A 19,306-nucleotide genomic window follows, 5' to 3' on the forward strand; every position below is an offset into this window, starting at 1 on the left:
ACACTCCCTGATAAGAGTCCCTACTCATCTTTCCTGTAGGCCCCCTTTAAGTACTGGAAGGCCGCTATAAGGTCTCCCTGGGACCTTCTCTTCTCCAGGCTGAACAACCCCAACTCTCTCAGCCTGTCCTCACAGGAGAGGTGCTCCAGCCCCCTGATCATCTTTGTGGCTTCCTCTAGACCCATTTGAGCAGGTCCATCTCCTTCTTATGTTGGGGGCCCCAGAGCGACTATGCAGCACCTTGAAAGGCTAACCCCTGAAAATCACTCCCAAGTCATGTTCCCACTGTAACTTAATGCTTAGAGTATGAGATAACCTGAGAATTTTGAACATTTTATGTGAAGAATTTCACTGAAAACACTTATCTAACAACAGTGGTAGAAGCAATATACAGTTTGGAGTCCAACTTATGCTTTTTAAAACAAAAAGGGTATCTTACAAAATAAATGAATCTCATTTTGTAAATTATATCAGGAAAAAGCGAAAGTTAACAGAATTAACAAAATTAATGAAAAGTCTTAGGAAAAAAGTAAGCAGTGTATTAGAACAAACATTAATGGTAACAAGTTGGTATGAAGTGGAAAAGGAAGGTCAACAGAGATCATTTAAGTACATGTGCTAAATGACCCACAAATCTGGGCATCTTTATTACACTTATTTGCTGCTGGTTGATTTAAAAAAATAAGGTAGCAATTTGTAATATCAAATCTAAGTGTGAATAAACTAGACCTGCAGTTTCTACACATGTGTTGTTGACTAATTAAAGTCTAGTAACATATTTATAAATGCTCATCTTTTATCTTTCCATGAATATGTATTAACTAAGATGCAATGGTGTTGCCCACAACTCCTTGTTGGACTCATGAAGGCATAAACTTGTAATAGGCTCCAGAGATGATGCACAAGTAGATTTTCTGCTACATATTTTCTTAGCGCTTTGGAGACCTCATTAGGTGAGAAAAGCTGTTAGGAGACTGCAAGAAGAAAATTATTAAGGCAAGGGATGATAGCTGTGAGTGGCCCAATTCTCTAACAGACAAACTCAGAAAAAGAAATCATAACAAATAAGCAACTTTATCAGAATAAATATATAGACGGCACTCAGGAGATCAAGCTACAGGCAATTAAGCCTCTAGAGAGTTCAAATATTTTAAAAAGCAAGCAAACAAATAAACAAAAAAACCTCTGATGAATTATCAGTTCATAGGGGGCAGAGACATGCAGTAGCCTCAAGGCTCTAATTAATACATGCTACTAATGATCATGATGGGTCATTAGACAGCTACATTTATGTTAGATGCTGCCACACCTCTTCCTATATTGTAGTAAATGTATTAAGAACTGGAAAGAATATTAAAAGAGCACAAATGGTAGCTTAACATTGCATAACAATTTTTTGGGGCAGAGGGAGTTCTTCGATATTAGCTATGTTGGTCTTACTGGACAAACAACCTCAAGGGAAATTCATTTAAGCACGTGAATAGTTTTCCCACTGCCTATGCGGCAGAAAAGCATACAGCATAAGAAACAAAATGGAAATATAGATTTAGTAATGGAATTTCATTTAAGTAAGAGCCGTTCCTGCTACTAGAAATACTTGTTGCAGAAAGAGAGAAAAATAAAGGCTTAACAGATGTAAAATATGTTGGCATTGCTTAAGTTTCAGTAATCAAGCATTTTAACCTCATTCTGATAAATTTATTTACAATTTTTCTTGCTATAGAGATACAAACACTTTTCCCCTAGGTTCAGAAAAGTCTCAGAGCTGGCTATTCCTTTTTGGTGAGGATGATTACATGTTTGAAGTAATGAAAGTGTCATATTCTGCTTTTACTCTCACTGAATAGTACTTTGTCTGATGAAATGGGTTGATGACAATGTTCATAAAACATGGCTTTATTTTGTGAGAGCTTGGATTACAGACAATAGTTCTGAAAAATATGCAATTTGTTGGCCAGCAACAGGTACCACCCTACAAAAATCTCATTGGAATAAGTTTCAGAGTTTGCCTGAATAATTAAAAACCAATTCAGATTTTCTCTTACTTCCTCTAAACCCAGCACTTCAGTAGAAAACTTTCATACCATACCGATTCTCAGTGCCATTTTAAAGTTAATCTGCTTGATACTTTCTTTGACCAAGTACGTTACTCTTTTTTTACCTCAATAATAACAAAATTTTCTATGTAAACAAGACTAAATCCTAAATCTTTCCATTTAGTCTTGTAGATTTTACATGCATAAATCTATAGAGATATCATATACTTAGTATCATTGTCCTAGAAGTGACAAAACTTGAACTTAATAGAGAAATCATAACATTTCCAAAAGGATCCACTGATTTTAGAGATATTGAAACTATTCTGTAACATATGAGTAAACAAAACAAGCAGTCTCACAGGGAAGCCTGCATTAAAAAATTATCTTTGTAAAAGTAATGAAAAACTTTCTACACACTCTTAAAATTTTAGCATTACTTATATACAGTGACCTTTATAACTCCTTTTTGGGCTGCTTCTTATCACATGCCAAAGAGAAAAATGTTATTTCTGCCATAGGATCAGAACATTGCCCTAATGATCATGCTTGTAAAACATGGAAAGATATATGTATATACACACACATGCACCCATATATATATATTTTTCCATGACAGATGCTTAGATTTTGTCTAAATTCAATTGTTCATAAGTGCATTAATTTTATTTCAGCGTTATTCAAAGATTATCTACTTACCACACGAGAATGGATTTCTTTGGCATAAAGAGGGAATAAGAATTCCGATTCCCCTTCCAGACGAAGGCCTTCTTTTGTAACACGTAGATGCCCCATTCCAGTCTGAGGAGAAGATGCAAGAATTATACACATGTTATTATTGTTGCTGAATTTATTTTTTTGTTCTTTTCATAAACTGAGATTTTCCAGAGCTGTCTGCCTCCAGTCTATTGATAAAGATACCCATACTAATACACTTAAAATTTTGAGAATTTCTTCTGGAGTATTTTTCTTTAAGAAATTGTAGCATTCTAGAAAGAGTTACTAGGAGTTTGAAATTTTTTTTTTTTTTGAGGAAAAATGACAGTATTACAGCCATTAACTTAAAAAAAAGTACGTTTGTATTGGCTGTGTTGAAATAGCCTTTGTACTTGCTTTCTAAAAATGTCACGAACAATAAACTTCTACAAGTGAGTACTCACATAAAACAAACCTTAGGCTAACATTTCAAGATTTATTCTATTAATAATGTATTTTACAATGAAAGCAATACTTCTAAGCCTACTGAAGAGACAAACAGGAATTTTTATTTACTTCCACTTTCAGTAATTACTTCTTTTTTAATTAATTTTTCATTCCTTGACTTATTTTTTTTCCTCCTCTAATGGTAGGTCAAGGCTCTATCTCTCACTATCACCCTCCTTTGTCTCTATTATCTGGTTGTCAGTTTTTGTACCTTCCTCATTCTCTCTTTATCGCTCCCTCCCAAATTTTGCCCAGTTGTGCTTTCCAGCCCTTATCTTATTTCATTCTTCTTTCATTCATCATTATCATAGAATTGATAATGTGAAAAATGAGTGATTGATCACTTCAGTAAATACATCTGAGAATGTGCATGCCTCAGCCGCAAGGTATTTCACAGGTATTTAGCTAATTTGTAAAGGATTCATTCCCCCCCCCACCCCACCCCCACCCCGCCATAAAAAGGGAAATAAAACTTGGCCACAAGTGAAAATATTTCAGGTCAACTGCCTTAAACTATAAGGAGTGGCTAAATAAACTATAAGGGAGGGTTAAATAAAAAACAATAAATCCAAAAAGTATTCCTACTCCAAATATTTTTCAGGCTGTTCTTCATGTAAGCAGAGAATAAGAGATATATGTATCTTGTATCATTAGGTCACTGGTAACACATCAATAACCTGTTTATCTATTGAATTATGCCTACCACTGATAAAAGTTATAACTTTAAGAGACTTCATTTTCAAATATGGTATGTTCTGATCAATGAGACTATATATATTTATATATATATATAATGCTAAATAAAATGTTTAACCAGCCTTCAATGAAAAACTGTAGCTATTTTCTTTTAACAGGCTTGAGAGACAAAGAAAGAAACAAGCTTTGCTTAAATTCCATAAGGTAAGAAATGTTCATGTAAGAAATAAGGTAAGAAATGTTCATGTCAGCAGTTCACTACACTGGAGAGTATAGTTGCAATTCCTCCTCAGCAAGGATTTATTTCAGGAAAGAGGCTTTTAGAATAGCTATTTATGGAATCTGTTATTCAGTGTCAAATATTTTACTGCTTTAAAATATATAATGTGCTGACTTTTCTCAGTGGAAGTAGATACAATTTCTAAATTCTAGACCATTGCAAAGCTTTTGAAAGGTGCCTAGTATATACTGATACATCTCATGAGGCAAAACTAAAATAATACCTCTGATGAGCCCCCTATGGCTTTCATAATCATAATTCCGAGCTAGCTCTGAGTGATTTAGAAATATGTTTATCTAGTGAAGACTACGGACAGCTTTTTCTAACTTGTAACACAAAACAGAGATCACTTCAACACCATAAAACCAAATCGGTTTTAAGACAAACACTTTTGAAAAAGATCACATGAAATATCAGGATATTCTAAAGAAATACTACTAACAAATGGCTCTCACTTAATTAACTAAATTTAGGGTCTCATTATTTGCTCTGATCTCATGACTTTTCCCATCAGGTGAAAGTAGATTATATTAACCATCAGGTTTAAACACAGTTTGCATATTTTTCTGGAATGTAAAGAACTAAAAAACCAGTATATTATAGAGTAAGTATTAAAAAAATGTCATTGAAAAATCTGAAATTTAAGAAGGCAGAGGAAGAGTAGCAATTAATTCTTGCTCTGAAGCAGATCGGGGAAAATTAACAAACTCCTTGGTGGCAATCTCTATCATGCCTTTGGCTTTGCCAGGAAGAAATTTTTAGCAGAGACAAAAAAACGATAATTGATGTTGAAAAAGAAGATTATGCAATTTACTCAGCACACTCTTTCTAATGGATTCAGAGTTTTCAGCAATGATTATTCTGAAAATGCTATATAGACAAAGGAATGTCTTTGACATTAAGAATAATATGCCATGTGACAAAACTGAGCACTTTAACTTATCTGTAAGTTCTTATTTTTCAGTAGATCCAGTTATATCACTCAGGATTACTTTGTATAAATATGTCCTCAAGTATGTCCTATTTTCTTCATCAGATATTTCATTTAATCATTGACACAAAGCTCACATTCTCACATATTTGAATAAGAGCCTCATTATCGACTGTCACTGAGCACTCAGGAAGTGCAAAACCATGGAAATTTAGACTTGGGCTACCTACATAAATGATTATCTGTGGTGACTAACAGATAAACTCTGTAACATGCATAAGAACAACAAAAATGTGCATTTCATATAATAATCTTCACTTCTATTACCTCTGTGATTGTAAACAATTATTATTTCTTTAGTACCATGATATTTGAGCATCTCAAGATTGTAGAAGTACTGAGTTATGCAGTACTACGAGATGAGAAAATTCTATTATTCCCCTTTTATAACTGGGAAAATGACGTTACATGGAATATAAAAGAGAGAGAGTTAGGATAAACAACCACCCTAGTGCCCTGAGATGCAATGGTAAATTCCATAAAAAGGAAGAGCATAATAGTTACATGCAATATTCTCTCAAAACCCACTCCGCTTCTTACATTACCATTTAGGAGAAGCCAGTTTTTATTTACTGAGTATTGTGATTTCCTCAGTGATGAACAACCTTGATGCTTTCAGTTTCAAGGATTTGATTCTGTTCCTATTCAAATCATTGAATAAAGATATTTCTATTGACTTGAGGAAAGGGTCCAAATATCAGTTAGATGTGGACTTTGATGCAGTTATACAATAAGCTATTGATTAGGAAAAAAAAAAAAGTGCTTCATTAAACATAGCAGATGTATGGCAAATCTGGATTCTTGTTATCCTGATGCTGGTGACTGTCACTTCTTGAGTGTGCTGGCCCTGAGCTGTAATACATTCTTGTGCATGTAGTCCTGAGACTCATGTTTTCTAATTACTCAAAGCCCTCAGCAAGGCAGCTGTATAGAAGAGGAGGTTGAAATGTTATCTCTGTAGACACTAAGCAGATTTTGCTATTGCTGCAAGGAGTTGACTGGTGTGGAAACTGCTGGCAGCTGCCAAATCCTTATACACCAATGATGCAATTTAGCATTAGTATTCACAAAGGTGTGACCAGTTTTCATTTAAAAACTGCTAGGCATATTCTAATTGGAGTAATAGGGTGTCTTTCAATCACAGTAGAAGCATTTTTCATCATTTGAAAATGCTCCCCAAGAAGTTAGTGCTCGTAGAAACAGAGACAGGCCTTCCACAAAAAATTCAAGCTCTGAGTGGGTTCAAGCCTCATAAAAGCTCAACAAAAGGCTCTTTGCAGCAATCACAGTTTAAAGGTTATTTGACAGCTATTCAGTGAATTGCCTACATAGAGATACTCCAAACCACCTGAAATGAGTAGCCAGTGCTACAAGAATGCTAGGTAAGACCCATTGTGCTATGGAGCATCTGGATGGGAGGACCGTCTTGGATGAGTTATTATTCCCTTAGACTTTAGACACAACAAATGTAAAATATTTTTTCCTCTGAAAAAAAGGGGATACAGTTTCATTTTCTATAAAGCCAGTAGAGAAGTGCAGTATGTCTACAAGCCATGGAAAGGCCCTTAAGTTTCTTTCAGAGGACTGTAGAAGGGCCGAGTCCTTCATCAGGACCAAAAAGTTCCAAAAGCCATACTGATGGCTCTGGTGGTATGTATGGCCCACTTTCTTCTGGCTAGGAATATCTGTTGAGGAAAATGGAGAAATGACTGGATAAAGCAAGTTTAACAGCATTGGTATGGCTGGTGCTAAAGGCCTGTCTTGTTAAAACAGGCTGCAAGAAGTTGCCCTCTTTCACCTGTTGTTATAGTGGGACCTGTTGCTCTGGCTCATGACCAAGAAAGTCACATGGAAAGAGACGTACATTGCATACTGCTGTGGGACAACTAGGAGTGAAAACAAGCAGATGTAGCTCTAGGGCTTCTACACTCACAAGTGACTTGCTCTCAGGTAGCTGAGCCTCATGCTGTCTATGGTTTATGGAGCATCAGATGATATATTTGGGATTTATCTCCCAAGCCAATATAGTACTGTAGAGGTCCGTTGCTGTAGGCACGTGGCCCTTAGAAATGAGAATGAGGCATAAGGAACATTCATTCAGTTTATGATAAGTACTTCTAAATGAGTATTTCTAAATTCAATCAATAACTGTAACTTGCATTTTCCTACCAACACAGAAACTGATACACATGGGGGCTCACTATATATGATATGAACCACTCATATCATATCACTGTTTCTGCACCTTCTCATCACTAGACTCAATTGCAGTCCTCAGACTCTACTAGACAATAGAAATTAAACTTCTGGTCTGTGTATCAGCTAACAGCTGCACAGGAAGCTGTGTATCTTCCCCTTTTGTGGAGAGGTCCAATACTGGAAAGACAGGCATACCCATATGTTAGCATGGTTACAACAATAAAATCTCTAAGTTTATTCAAACATTAGCTTTAACATGCTCTCAATTCAAACCAAGTAGCTCCTGTCTCAGGAGTTAACAGCATGTTTGATTTTTAATATCTGTTCCCTGAATATTCAAACTTTCCAAATACTGAAAGTCCACACATGCTGTAGTTGCTGATTGGAACTGATAATATATTAACTTCAGAGTAGAGAGGATGCAGAATTTCCATTCAGGTAACACCTCTTCCTACTTCTAGGATACTTACACCTACTTACATCTAGGCCAGTCAAGGGAAAGACCTTGGCAAGTTCAGACCAAGACATCATTTGCTGTACCCCAAAGCTAGTTCAATCGATGGCTTTATAGATGCAGCTTTCACTGCAGTACTTCTTGCAGCAATTACTATTTAGAGAACTTGCTTTGCAAACAAGAGTGTACTGTTTCATTGAGATAATAGGGCTGTGGGTAGAGATTGTTAAAAGAGCAATCAGCAAAACAGGATTGGTAATGAATCTGATGAAACTCTCTGTTTGACTTACAATATCTATTTTGGAGCTAAGTACGTGCTTGGTGTAACAACATCACTGATGCCTCGTCTCATTTTCTGTTGCAAGGACTCTTATTTCCTGGGCTCAAACAGAGAAGGTTATCTAACTCCTCAGGTGACAGTGGAGCCTTTTCTGTGAAAGACACTGGTCAAATGAGAGTTCTTAGCAACAGCAAGCACTCCTGGTATAGAAGTTAGTCTCACCTGGCTTAGGGCTGGATACTGACTAAAACACACTTTGCAGATATGGCTAGAAAGTGGGTAGGTAATATTCCATGATCTAGAAAAGTAGGTGGCTGCTTTGATCTCAAAAGTTTTGTAAGGAAATGGCTATGAAAGATGCAAATTCATCATACCATTGACATTTGCTTAGTTTTGATACGATTTCTTTCATAAAACAGGATTGATATTTAAGATGAACACTTCCAAGATATTTTCAGGTCCTCTTTGTCCTGATATTTAGAATAACAGACCTTCTTAAGTAAAGGAAGGTATTAATTACAACAGGTATTACTGAAGAGGAAAAAACAGCTTCTCAAAATAGATTCAGTTCCAGTTTAATTTTCTTGTTTAGCAAGGACCAAATTCTGTCCCTGGTTCCGTACTGCACAGACATTTCAAAGCTGGATAATACTTGACTAATAAAAATGCCATTACATCTGGCATTACATCTCCTGTGACCGATTTACTCAACATTAGAAAAACAGACTGCTACTCCCACTGCTACATATATTTATTCAGGAACTGAGTTTTTATAAATTGCCTAATTCATTTTATTATATCAACATTTGTAATTATGCCGCTTAGCTAAAGAAATTGAATTAAATCTTTTCCTTTCATTTGTAAAGGTTGTCAAAAGGATTTTCTTCAGAACAACAGTGCATTATGTTTATTTCTTGAATTCCTCTGAGGAATCAGGGATATTTGCATGGTGTATATGATTACAGAGACTATGTATTGATTCAGTATTGTAAATCCTATCATTTGAACTAGGGGACATTTCATATTATGGTCTCAGTGCTTCTACACTTTGTGCAAGCACACAGTGACACGCATCTCCACCCTGACAGAATTTGCTGTCTAAATAGTCAAGATGACAAAATTGTGAGATGAAAAAAGGACAAAGAGATGTTGCATCCCTCACAAAGCACCGCTGAAGATGCTCCAGCTCTGTGTGAAATAAATGAATTAAATATTTTACCTTATGTTTTGTCTTGCAGCTATCATGCAAATTTATTTTAAAATTATATTATCATATTAAATAGAAACCACTGCAGTATATTGAAATTAAAACCAGATCGTCTCCAATAACAGCCTGTCGTGGTTTAACCCCAGCCAACAACTGAGCCCCACACAGCCAATTGCTCACTCGCCTCTGGTGGGATAGGGGAGAGAATCTCAACTTCTGGGTTGAGATAATAACAGTTTAACAATTGAAATAATAATAATAATGATAATAATAATAAATGGTAATGAAAATGAAAATAACAAAAAGAGAGAGAAAAGAAGACCAAGAAAAACAAGTGATGCAAATAAAAAAAAATTGCTCACCACCAACCGATGCCCAGCCTGTTCCTGAGCCGCAGTACCCCCTGGCCAGCTTTTCCCCTAGTTTATAAGCTGAGCATGACATCCTATGGTATGGAATATCCCTTCGGCCAGTTCGGGTCAGCTGTCCTGGCTGTGTCCCCTCCCAGCTTCTCATGCACCCCCAACCTACTCACTGGCAGGGCAGCATGAGAAGCTGAAAAGTCGTTGACTTAGTGTAAGCACCACTCAGCAACAACTGAAACATCAGTGTGTTATCAGTATTATTCCCATCCTAAACCCAGAACACAGCACCATACCAGCTACTAGGAAGAAAATTAACTCTATCCCAGTTGAAACCAGGACACAACCCAACCTCATTTTGAATTACCCAGTCTTCCCCTCATCTTAGTATTTCTGATTAAATAAAGTTTAAGATTAGAGTTTTGGCTACCTTTGCTAAATGCCATCATGACCACTTTTTTATTCATGGCACAAAGAGATTTTACACATAAAAATATAATGACCTATTATGATGCCTCTCAACATTACCAATAAGTACATTTTTGCAACTTTTATTGAGCAAAATGGAAAACAAATATTTTCATTTTTCCCTACAATGCATCACAGCAAGCTCTACTCTAGTACTGACAAAAATATCATCTTTAAAATAATAGCAAATATATTCTATGCATCAATAAAATGGTAGCTTAACATGTATTTCTATAAATTAATTATACAATATAACTAAAAAATAACAGCGGTGACAAAAAAAATAAATGTAAAGTTCGAAAGGATGTGAGCTTTTTGCAATTCCTGTTGGATTACATTTAGAATTTTTTACAATTTCTAATCCATGCCCTACTCCATAGCTAGGACCTGATCATAATTTTCAAATTTTTTATTTGGTTAAAGATGAAACAAAATTTCAAAAAACAAAACAAAACTGTTTTGTGCTTATGAAATAAATTTTTCATCATAAAAAGTAAGGAGAAAGTTTTAGGGCAATTCATGTATTTCCCAGCAGAGGTAATCAGGAACTTTTAATTCAGTCACATTTGTATTCTATATTATTTAATTATTATTACACTTCATTCAATTACATTTTCCCCACAACTTTATGTATACAGAAATGTGTATTTGGAAAATGTATCTGTTTAATGGGAGACTGCTTAGGACAATACTTATTGTCCTTTCCTAGTCTCGTTGTGCTCACAGGTCCCAATCTGGATGGAGGCCTTGTTGTGCTAGACATTGCAGAAACACACAGAAGGTATTTGTTACATGCAAGTACTAACATGACATGCAATATTTGAACTGGAACATGACATACAAATGATTTAAACAAATGCATGTCTTAGGGAGCCATCATTTGAGAACAGTGGATACTTTTCTGTCTCACTGATTTGTACCAGAACTTGGAAGGTTTAGGTCATTTTAGTGTCAGTCTCAAAAGTGACATGTTCTACAAGTCCCCCATGGTAAAATAGCAGCTCAGGAACTCTGCACAATGAATGTTTCTGATCAGATGGCTCGATTTCACACACGAATTCATATGCAATTATTTGTATATGGAGGACAGAAATAGGAATTAAACCCAAGTTGTTCAATTTCTCCATCTCGTGGTTATTTCAGTAGGCTGGGCTTACTCTGGGTACTAAATAGCAGAGCAGGTGCATGCCACAATGTGTTCCCCATCACCCATGTCAGCACCCCTTTGGGAAAGTGGATTTTGAGCAGGAGAGGGCCTGCAGGCATCACTCCTGTAAGCATGTTGGCACCTGAGATCAAGGTTGGTGCTCACATGCAGGTAAGGCACAATCAGGGTGTGCACGTGGATCGAGTCACTGGGAAGTCTCTGGGTCCCACATTTTGGATATGTTATTTGTTGTCCTCAGTGTCCTCAACCTCAACCATTCTGATGTTATTCTAAGAAATATTACAGTAAATTTTCACTGATTATGTGAATCTCTGTAATAGTATTGTTGAGTAAATGATGATCTCAAGATATATAAAAAGTCTCTAGGGAGACGTAGTGTCTTCTATGAAGTCAGCTGATAGCACTAGAAAAAACAGAGTAAGTTTCATGGAGAGAGAACTTTTTCAGGTCACACCTGAGCTACACAAACTGTAAATTTCACCAGCTCTATCATTCATCATTCCTATTTCCTACATTAGAACAATTCTGCTTGCTCCTGGGAGCAAAAATACATGCAAAACCCCAGGAAAATGTGCAGTTGAATGTTGTTGATTGTGTCTGGGCTCAGAAAAGTAGGTGGTACATCAGACCATGAGATCAGATATCTGGTTTCCTCTGGCAGAGGGTTTGCCAAGAGCAGCTTCATTTAAGTTTTCCCATACAACTTAAAGCAGAATCAGAAGCTGCAGTCAAGCCCTTAAGAGCTCATCTGTCCACAGTTCTTAAACTTGCATGTATGCTATAATCTCACTGTACTCAGATTTTTAAAAACTCTTTATCAATATTATAAATTATTCCAAAAGCAAACTTTTTTTTTTTCATTTAAACAAGTGTTATTCCACACTTTTACATACACATGATTTGATTCATAATTCAGATTAATCAAATGCCTTAGGAAAATACATTTTTTATATATATATATGTAAGTATATATCACACTACTGAGAAGTCTTTCTTTGATAACGGCTTTTCTGCTGTATTTTAGTAGCTTTCTTTTTAACTATTACTCTTTGCATAAAATATTTAAATATTCACTGTCTGATAGAGACAATGGGAATGACTGTGGCCTGGTTGCAGGCAATTATATTTAACTTAACGGAAAAATAGCAAAATACAGCTCTTCAGGATTATTCAGAGTAGAAACTATGGAATATTGGTGTTCTGACATGAAAATACTTTAGTGAAAATCAGGATGAGAATTTGTGAATAATTAAATAAATATTTTATTTCATTTGAGTATTAAAAAAGGTAACATTCTCAAAATGGCCACTAATTCCACAGAGCATATGCTGTTAATAATAAAAAGCATGGAAAGGCTGTACAAGTTCACTAGTGTATGTCTTTGCAGTGAAGGAGAACTCTTGCTGTGAATGAGGGTTCCTTACCGTACATTTTTATTGCTGTCTAGTCTGGTTTTAAATGTTCCAAATGTTTGGGCATCTCCAATTTAATAAGGCATGCTATTACACAGCCTAGTAAGTCTCACTGTCAAAAAGTGTTACTAGATTTTCAGTTAAAATTTTGCTTTCTTAATTCATCACATTCCTAGTTTTCGTATTTTTCATATTTCCTGAAGTAATTCCCTGCATTTCACTGGAGTGCCTGAATTTACCAAGCACTTAAATAGTTGTTTACACAAGTATTTGATTATATAATCAGCTAATTTCTTTCAAAATACATGTAATATAGATCTAGACTAGTATCACTATCAGCCAACTAATGTGTACATATAGTAAGATTATATATAATTAGCTTTTCAACATTTTCTTACAGAATTAAATATAAATAAATTGATATTGCCTTATAGAAAACTTTGAAAAATAATTTTTAATACTTTGTCTATATTCATTATTAATTGCCCACGGGAGTCCAAGAAGATTAGCAGAGTGGTATGTCTGTGCTAAAAGTTTCTGGGATACGGGTAGAGCACTCAGTAATTACAAGTAAGCCAAAAGAAGGAAATACCTGTGAATAACATTTGGAAAACCCTGTATTTTTTTGTCTAACTGTAGCAATTGTCCTATTTATTCCAGTGCATAAAAGAGAAACTGGAAGTAAAGACCACACTCTGTCCTAACTGTGCAGAGACCTTTCCAATTCTCATTGCCTATGTCTTTATGTCCAGCTGAAGTGCAGGCACGAGAGGAAGCTAAACAGTTTTCATGTTCTTAGGAAGAACCATGCTTAGAATAGGCACTGATGGACTGGACATTGTGTGCTTGGCCTTCCATATACCAAGTTCATTCCTGTCATGATAAGGTGATCCACAGGCTGTTCTAAGGCTTAGTATTAGGGCTTGACTTTCCTCTTGTGAGTGACTCAAACCCCAGTAAGGTTTAAAATGGATGGGAGGATATGAGAGACTGAAATGTCTAATGACTGTCTCAAAGCTTGCTTGTGTCTGTGCAAACCTCAAGGACAAGTTGCAGCCTTTGGATTAGTCTAAGGAATGTCACCCAAGGAAGCAGGAGTGTATTGAAGGATGCATCCCCCACTCCCTTGCAGTTGTATTGTCAAACTCCTTAGATAAGCCTCAAAGGGGGAGACATGGACTGAGCGAAACCAAATGTTTATCACTGGCTCCATCGTGTAGCCATTTGTGACTCTATTCTGTACACCAGACACCATGCATGCATTGTTAATGAACTGATAAGAGGTGAGCATTTCTCCCCCAGAAACCGGATGACTGCTCAAGAAGCATGAAGTCAGCAAAAACCTGTGGGACCAGAGGAAAAACTAAAGGTGGGCAGATATGCTAATCAGCTGATACGATGAACTTAAAAGGCAACAGAAAACTTTGCTGCGTGTGCGCTCACCACCAAAGAATTGAAGACTGAGGACCAACGGGATGCCACTGGATCCATGGTGGTGACTATTCTTGCAACTCTATTCCGGATGCTTGCTTTATTCCTGTTTTTTCCTTCCATTTTGTCCTATCGCTACCCCTCTTCACTTTTAATAATAAAAACTGTTTTGGGTAGATGGTATTTGACCTTGTTTGTGTCTCTTGGGATCCTATCGAAACCTCCACCAACACTGGATCGGGACACAGGAGATCATGGGATTGAGTGCAGACTTGAATCATGTTTGACTGACAGTGCATCTAAGACTATAAATACCTGTCTGCCTCTCTTACTCACACTGTGCTTAAAATTTTTGTCAGAGAAAAACCTGTGCTACATGCCAAACTCCAGACTGGAGAAAGGCAACTAGTTATCCTGGGCAACCCTCTTTGTTTCATGACTATCTGTCCATATCAACATGAAATACAGCACAATTGCCTTGACCTTTCTTATTCCAGGAGACCATGGTAGCACTAAAATGCATGAGGACATGGGTTTCTCCACCAAAGGCTAAAAAAAGTTAGGAATAATCTTTGGTGCAAACTGTCCCTGGCATTACGATAGTGTAGCATAACCTAAATGATATCATAACTGAATGAATGTGGGGTTTCTGAACAAGATTTGTTAGTGCATCAGAAATGTGCACTTTTCCCACCTGAATTTAAGAGTACTAGCATCACAATCTATGAAATTCAGTAGTGACCTAAAAATGTTGGTCCAATTCTTCACTGATTACAGTGTTGACACAATGGATCAGTATTATGCGTGAAGTTCTGAGGACATGAGTACTAATTCTCTATGTGATAGCAGGGTAGGACAGCTAAAGACTGTTATATTCAGGACAAAATGTGAAATCAGTCTCATGAACTTAGTTTTCTCTAAGGAATATAAAGATAATGGAAAAGTAAAAATGCAAAAAGAAAAAAACCCTCAGAAACCACCGAGGCAGCAATGTAAACAAAAGATTATAGTTGTGAAATCATATCAGTTATGTAACAAACTGAGATGCCAAACACCTCTTGTTAATGCCTCCTACTGAGCAGCTAATCTCTATAAAGCTTTCACATGCTCAGTGTGTATAAACCATTGTTATACAGCTTAGCTAAATACTGTCCGACTTTTCCAAATTGTTTGCCAGTCATGCAGCCTCTAGAGACATGTCATTATAGAATTTATATGTTGGGCAATTATATGGGAGATACTTAAATAATTTAAGAATCAAATTCTAAAATATAGATCCTCAAAAGTCCTGCTCACTTGTCCAACAGATTTAGGCATACTAATATTCTTGCAGTTAAATTATCTGATTACCATTGGACATGACAATCAAAATCTCCTAAGTGACCGTCTTATGAATAAAGTCTACAAGGATAAAGAGGGGCCATGTGAAGAGGTACTGATCTCCTTTTACAAGTGGTTGCAGGACTCAGCTGGGTTGTTGCACTCCCAGATAAACACTTCTCCTTTCCCTGGGAAAATCTGATCTCGTATCTTCTCCTAGAGATTCATGCTCTAACCAACAGATACGGTACATTTGGAATCTTTTACTCTCTCTTTTTCTAGTTTGTTCTACTTCATATAAAATCATCAAATATTAATTGGAGCAGGAGCTACAACAGAAGCTTCTGTCTCCAAGGTGAATGCTGTAATTATCTGACAGCTAAAGCATGTGTTATCTCCAGCCCATTAAAAAAATCAGTTTTTCCCTATAAATCAAACCAGTTTCAATTAGGAAGACTGAGAAATGCCCAATTCTATAGTTTATATCACAATAAGGATTCAGAAAACAACAATGAGAGTAAGGAGTATTTTTGCATTCAGTGTATTCAGTATTTTTCTAGTTAAATATTTTAGGATCTGGTAGTGTCTAGAAGGATGAATTTGCATCTCTAATGATAGCACCTAGTCTAGTATAACTGATGGCCTTGAAATTAAAATGTTATAAGCTAAGAGTCAGTGGACCATTTAAAAATTATGCAGTCATTTTAATAAAAGTAAGACAACAAGGTAAAAGAGGAACATATTTTTTCCTATGAAGCATTCACCTCTTTTTTGTCAGAAGCATAAGGAAGATTAATAATGAGTTTTTTAGAGGAAATCACCAGTGTAAAATTATTTATAGAATAAAAGATATTCTGTTTTGGCAACATCAGATGGCCAACCACAAGACAGAACTTCTTAAAAACAAAAATGATACTAAAGTTTGTGAAAATCTCTCTTCTATTGGGAAGCTCAAAACTGGAGACTGTATTATATGTGTGTATAACGAGTGCTGTGTAAAGGGAGATAATCACTTCCTGTGGTCTCCAGCTCTGCCCCTGTTCACACAGACCAGAAAGCTCTTGGCCTTCATTGCTGCCAGGGTCACTGCTGGCTCATGCTCAGCTTGCTGCCCACCAACCCCCAGGGCCTTCTTCACAGAGTTGCCCTCGGCCACGTAGAATCAGCCTGTGATGGTGCCAGGGGCTCCTCCTTCCCAGGAGCAGGACTTTGCGTTTGTTCTTCTTGAATTTTGTAACGTTGGACCATACCTCCAGCCTGTCTAGGCTTCTCTGAATGTCAGCCTGAGGCTGAAATAATTTAATGGTACCCCCAAATTGGTATCATCTGCAAATTTAATGAGAAAGCATTCTGCCACCTCTTCTAAGTCACTGATAAAGTTGTTAAAAAGGACCAGTGTCAGGATAGACCCCTGCAACAATTATTACTGGCCTCCACGTAGAGTACAACACATTAGTAACTACCTTCTCAGTCTGGCCATCCATACAGTTTATTTTTTTTTTTTACTTATCTGGTTGACCATCCTTCATGGCTATAATGTCCTAACTATGGTACAAGCATATTGTGGGAGAGTGTCAAAAGCCTTGCTGAAGTCAAGGCAGATGACATCTTGTGCCCTCCCATTGTCTATAATTCCAGACATTTTATCATTGAAGGTAATCACAGAATCCTAGAATCCCAAGTTGGAAGGGACCTCAAGGATCATCTGGTCCAACCTTTCTTGGCAAAAGCACGATCTAGACAAGACGGCCCAGCACTCTGTCCAGATGAATTTTAAGTGTCCAATGTTGGGAATCCACCACTTCCCTAGGGAGATTATTCCAGTGGCTGATTGTTCTCATTGTGAAAAATTTTCCTCTTGTGTCCAGTTGGAATCTCCTCAGGAGTAACCTGTACTCATTATCCCTCATCTTTTCTGTGTGAGTCCTTGTAAAACAGGGCTCAATCTTTTCTGTAGCCACCCTTTAAATACTGGAACATGGTGATAAGGTCTCCCCCAAGCCTTCTTTTCTCAAAGCTGAACAAACCCAGTTTTTGCAACTTTTCCTCATATGGCAGGCTTCCCAGTCCTTTGATCATCTTTGTGGCCCTTCTCTGGACTCTCTCCAGTCTGTCCACATCTTTTTTGTATAGCAGGGACCAAAACTGAACACAGTATTCCAGGTGTGGCCTGACAAGTGCTGAGCAGAGCAGGATAATGACTTCTTTATCTCTGCTGGTGATGCCCTTATTGATGCAAGCGAGCATCCTGTTGGCTTTCTTTGCTGCTGCAGCACACTGTTCACTCATACTGAGCTTGTTGTCCATCAGGACCCCCAGATCCCTTTCCACAGAGCTGGTCCCCAGCCAGGTAGATCCCAGTCTGTACTGCACTCCTGGATTATGTCTTCCCAGGTGCAAGACCTTGCACTTGTCCTTGTTGAACTTCATAAGGTTCTTGTTAGCCTACTCTTCCAACCTATCCAGGTCTTCCCACTGGCTGGCTCTCCCTTCCGAAGTGTCCACTTCCCCACTCAGTTTGGTATCATCAGCAAACTTCATCAGGGTACACTTGATCCCATCATCCAGATCACTTATGAAGATATTAATCACGTTAGTCAGGCATCATTCACCCTTGAGAAATCCATGCTGACTGTTTCCCATTACCTTATTCTCCTTCATGGGTCTTGAAATATCTTCCAAGGTGACTTGCTCCATCATTTTCCCAGGGACTGAAGTGACGCTGAGCATTCCTTTGACCTCTTTTTTTGAAGACAAGTGCAACACTTGTGTTCTCCATCATTGAGGATCTCCCCAGTCTCCATAACCTTTCAAACATGGCAGAAGGTGCCTCTGCAAGAGAATCAGACAGTTCTCTCTGCACCATGGATGCAGTCCATCTTGTTACCCTTTGTCCCTTTTAAGTTTTAACTAAAGCTGAGCTCTGGCTTTCCTGACACAGGAAGTCTGACACATTTCCTGGCCCAGACAATGTCTCTAAATTTCTACAAAGTCTGTCCTTGCTTCCAACTCCTACATATTGCTTTTTGCATTGGATGTCCATCACAAGTAACCTGTCTAGCTAAACCAGACTACTTTTCTTCCTGAGTATCAGGATAGATCATTCCTGCATTTGGAGGATACTGTCCTTAAACACCAGCAAGCTTTTCTGAGTAACTTCACCCTTCATGGGAGTGTGGGTCTATCCTCCTGGCTCCCATGGGACTGCATGAGTAGAAGAGCCAGCTGCATATCTCCCTTACTTGTCCTATCCAGAAGTTATCTCTGACACCCTCTAGAAATATTCACTGCTTACATCCTGCCATGTTTGTCCTTTCAGCAGATGTCAGGGACATTAAAGTTCTCATCTTTCAGACCTATTGGACCCTTCAGAATTGTTCACAGGACTTCTGACATCCTCGTCCTATGGCAGCCCTGAATCCCTTAAGATTCTTAGTTTCTAAACTCTTAGGACTAGCAGTCCCCTTTAGTTTTCAGAAAGCCTCAATATGTTAAACCCAAAATCTATAATTTCCATTTCATGCAAACTTTTGATATGTTATGTGCAGAGGAAAAAAATCCAACCTCCAGTTTTTTCAAACTTTCTAATTTTAATGCAAAACTAATTTGAGTTTTTAAATTACTCTACTACACCTTATTCATCAAGCTCAAGGCATAATTATTTGATTCTCTCTTCTCTAAAACAGCTGAATATAATGAATCCACAGCTTTCTTCTGTCACCCCCCAAAAAACTTGAGACCCTGTCCCCCCAAACTCCATCAGAGAAAAAAAAAAGGAGACATATTTGATATCTGTGAA

The 19,306-nt window shown here is 37.2% G+C and overlaps 1 protein-coding gene across 13 annotated transcripts in view; it reads right to left on the minus strand.

Annotated features, from left to right (window-relative positions):
* SGCG (sarcoglycan gamma) overlaps positions 1-19,306 on the minus strand; it is a 149,725-nt gene that overhangs the window by 51,929 nt on the left and 78,490 nt on the right. For all 13 annotated transcript variants that reach the window (XM_074816023.1, XM_074816021.1, XM_074816015.1 and 10 more), the window contains one exon: positions 2,736-2,837. In XM_074816023.1, coding sequence (XP_074672124.1) covers positions 2,736-2,837 — 102 coding nt within the window. The remainder of the gene's footprint in view (positions 1-2,735; positions 2,838-19,306) is intronic.

Source organism: Strix aluco, chromosome 2 (genome assembly GCF_031877795.1).
Source record: "Strix aluco isolate bStrAlu1 chromosome 2, bStrAlu1.hap1, whole genome shotgun sequence".
Taxonomy (NCBI): Eukaryota; Metazoa; Chordata; class Aves; order Strigiformes; family Strigidae; genus Strix; species Strix aluco.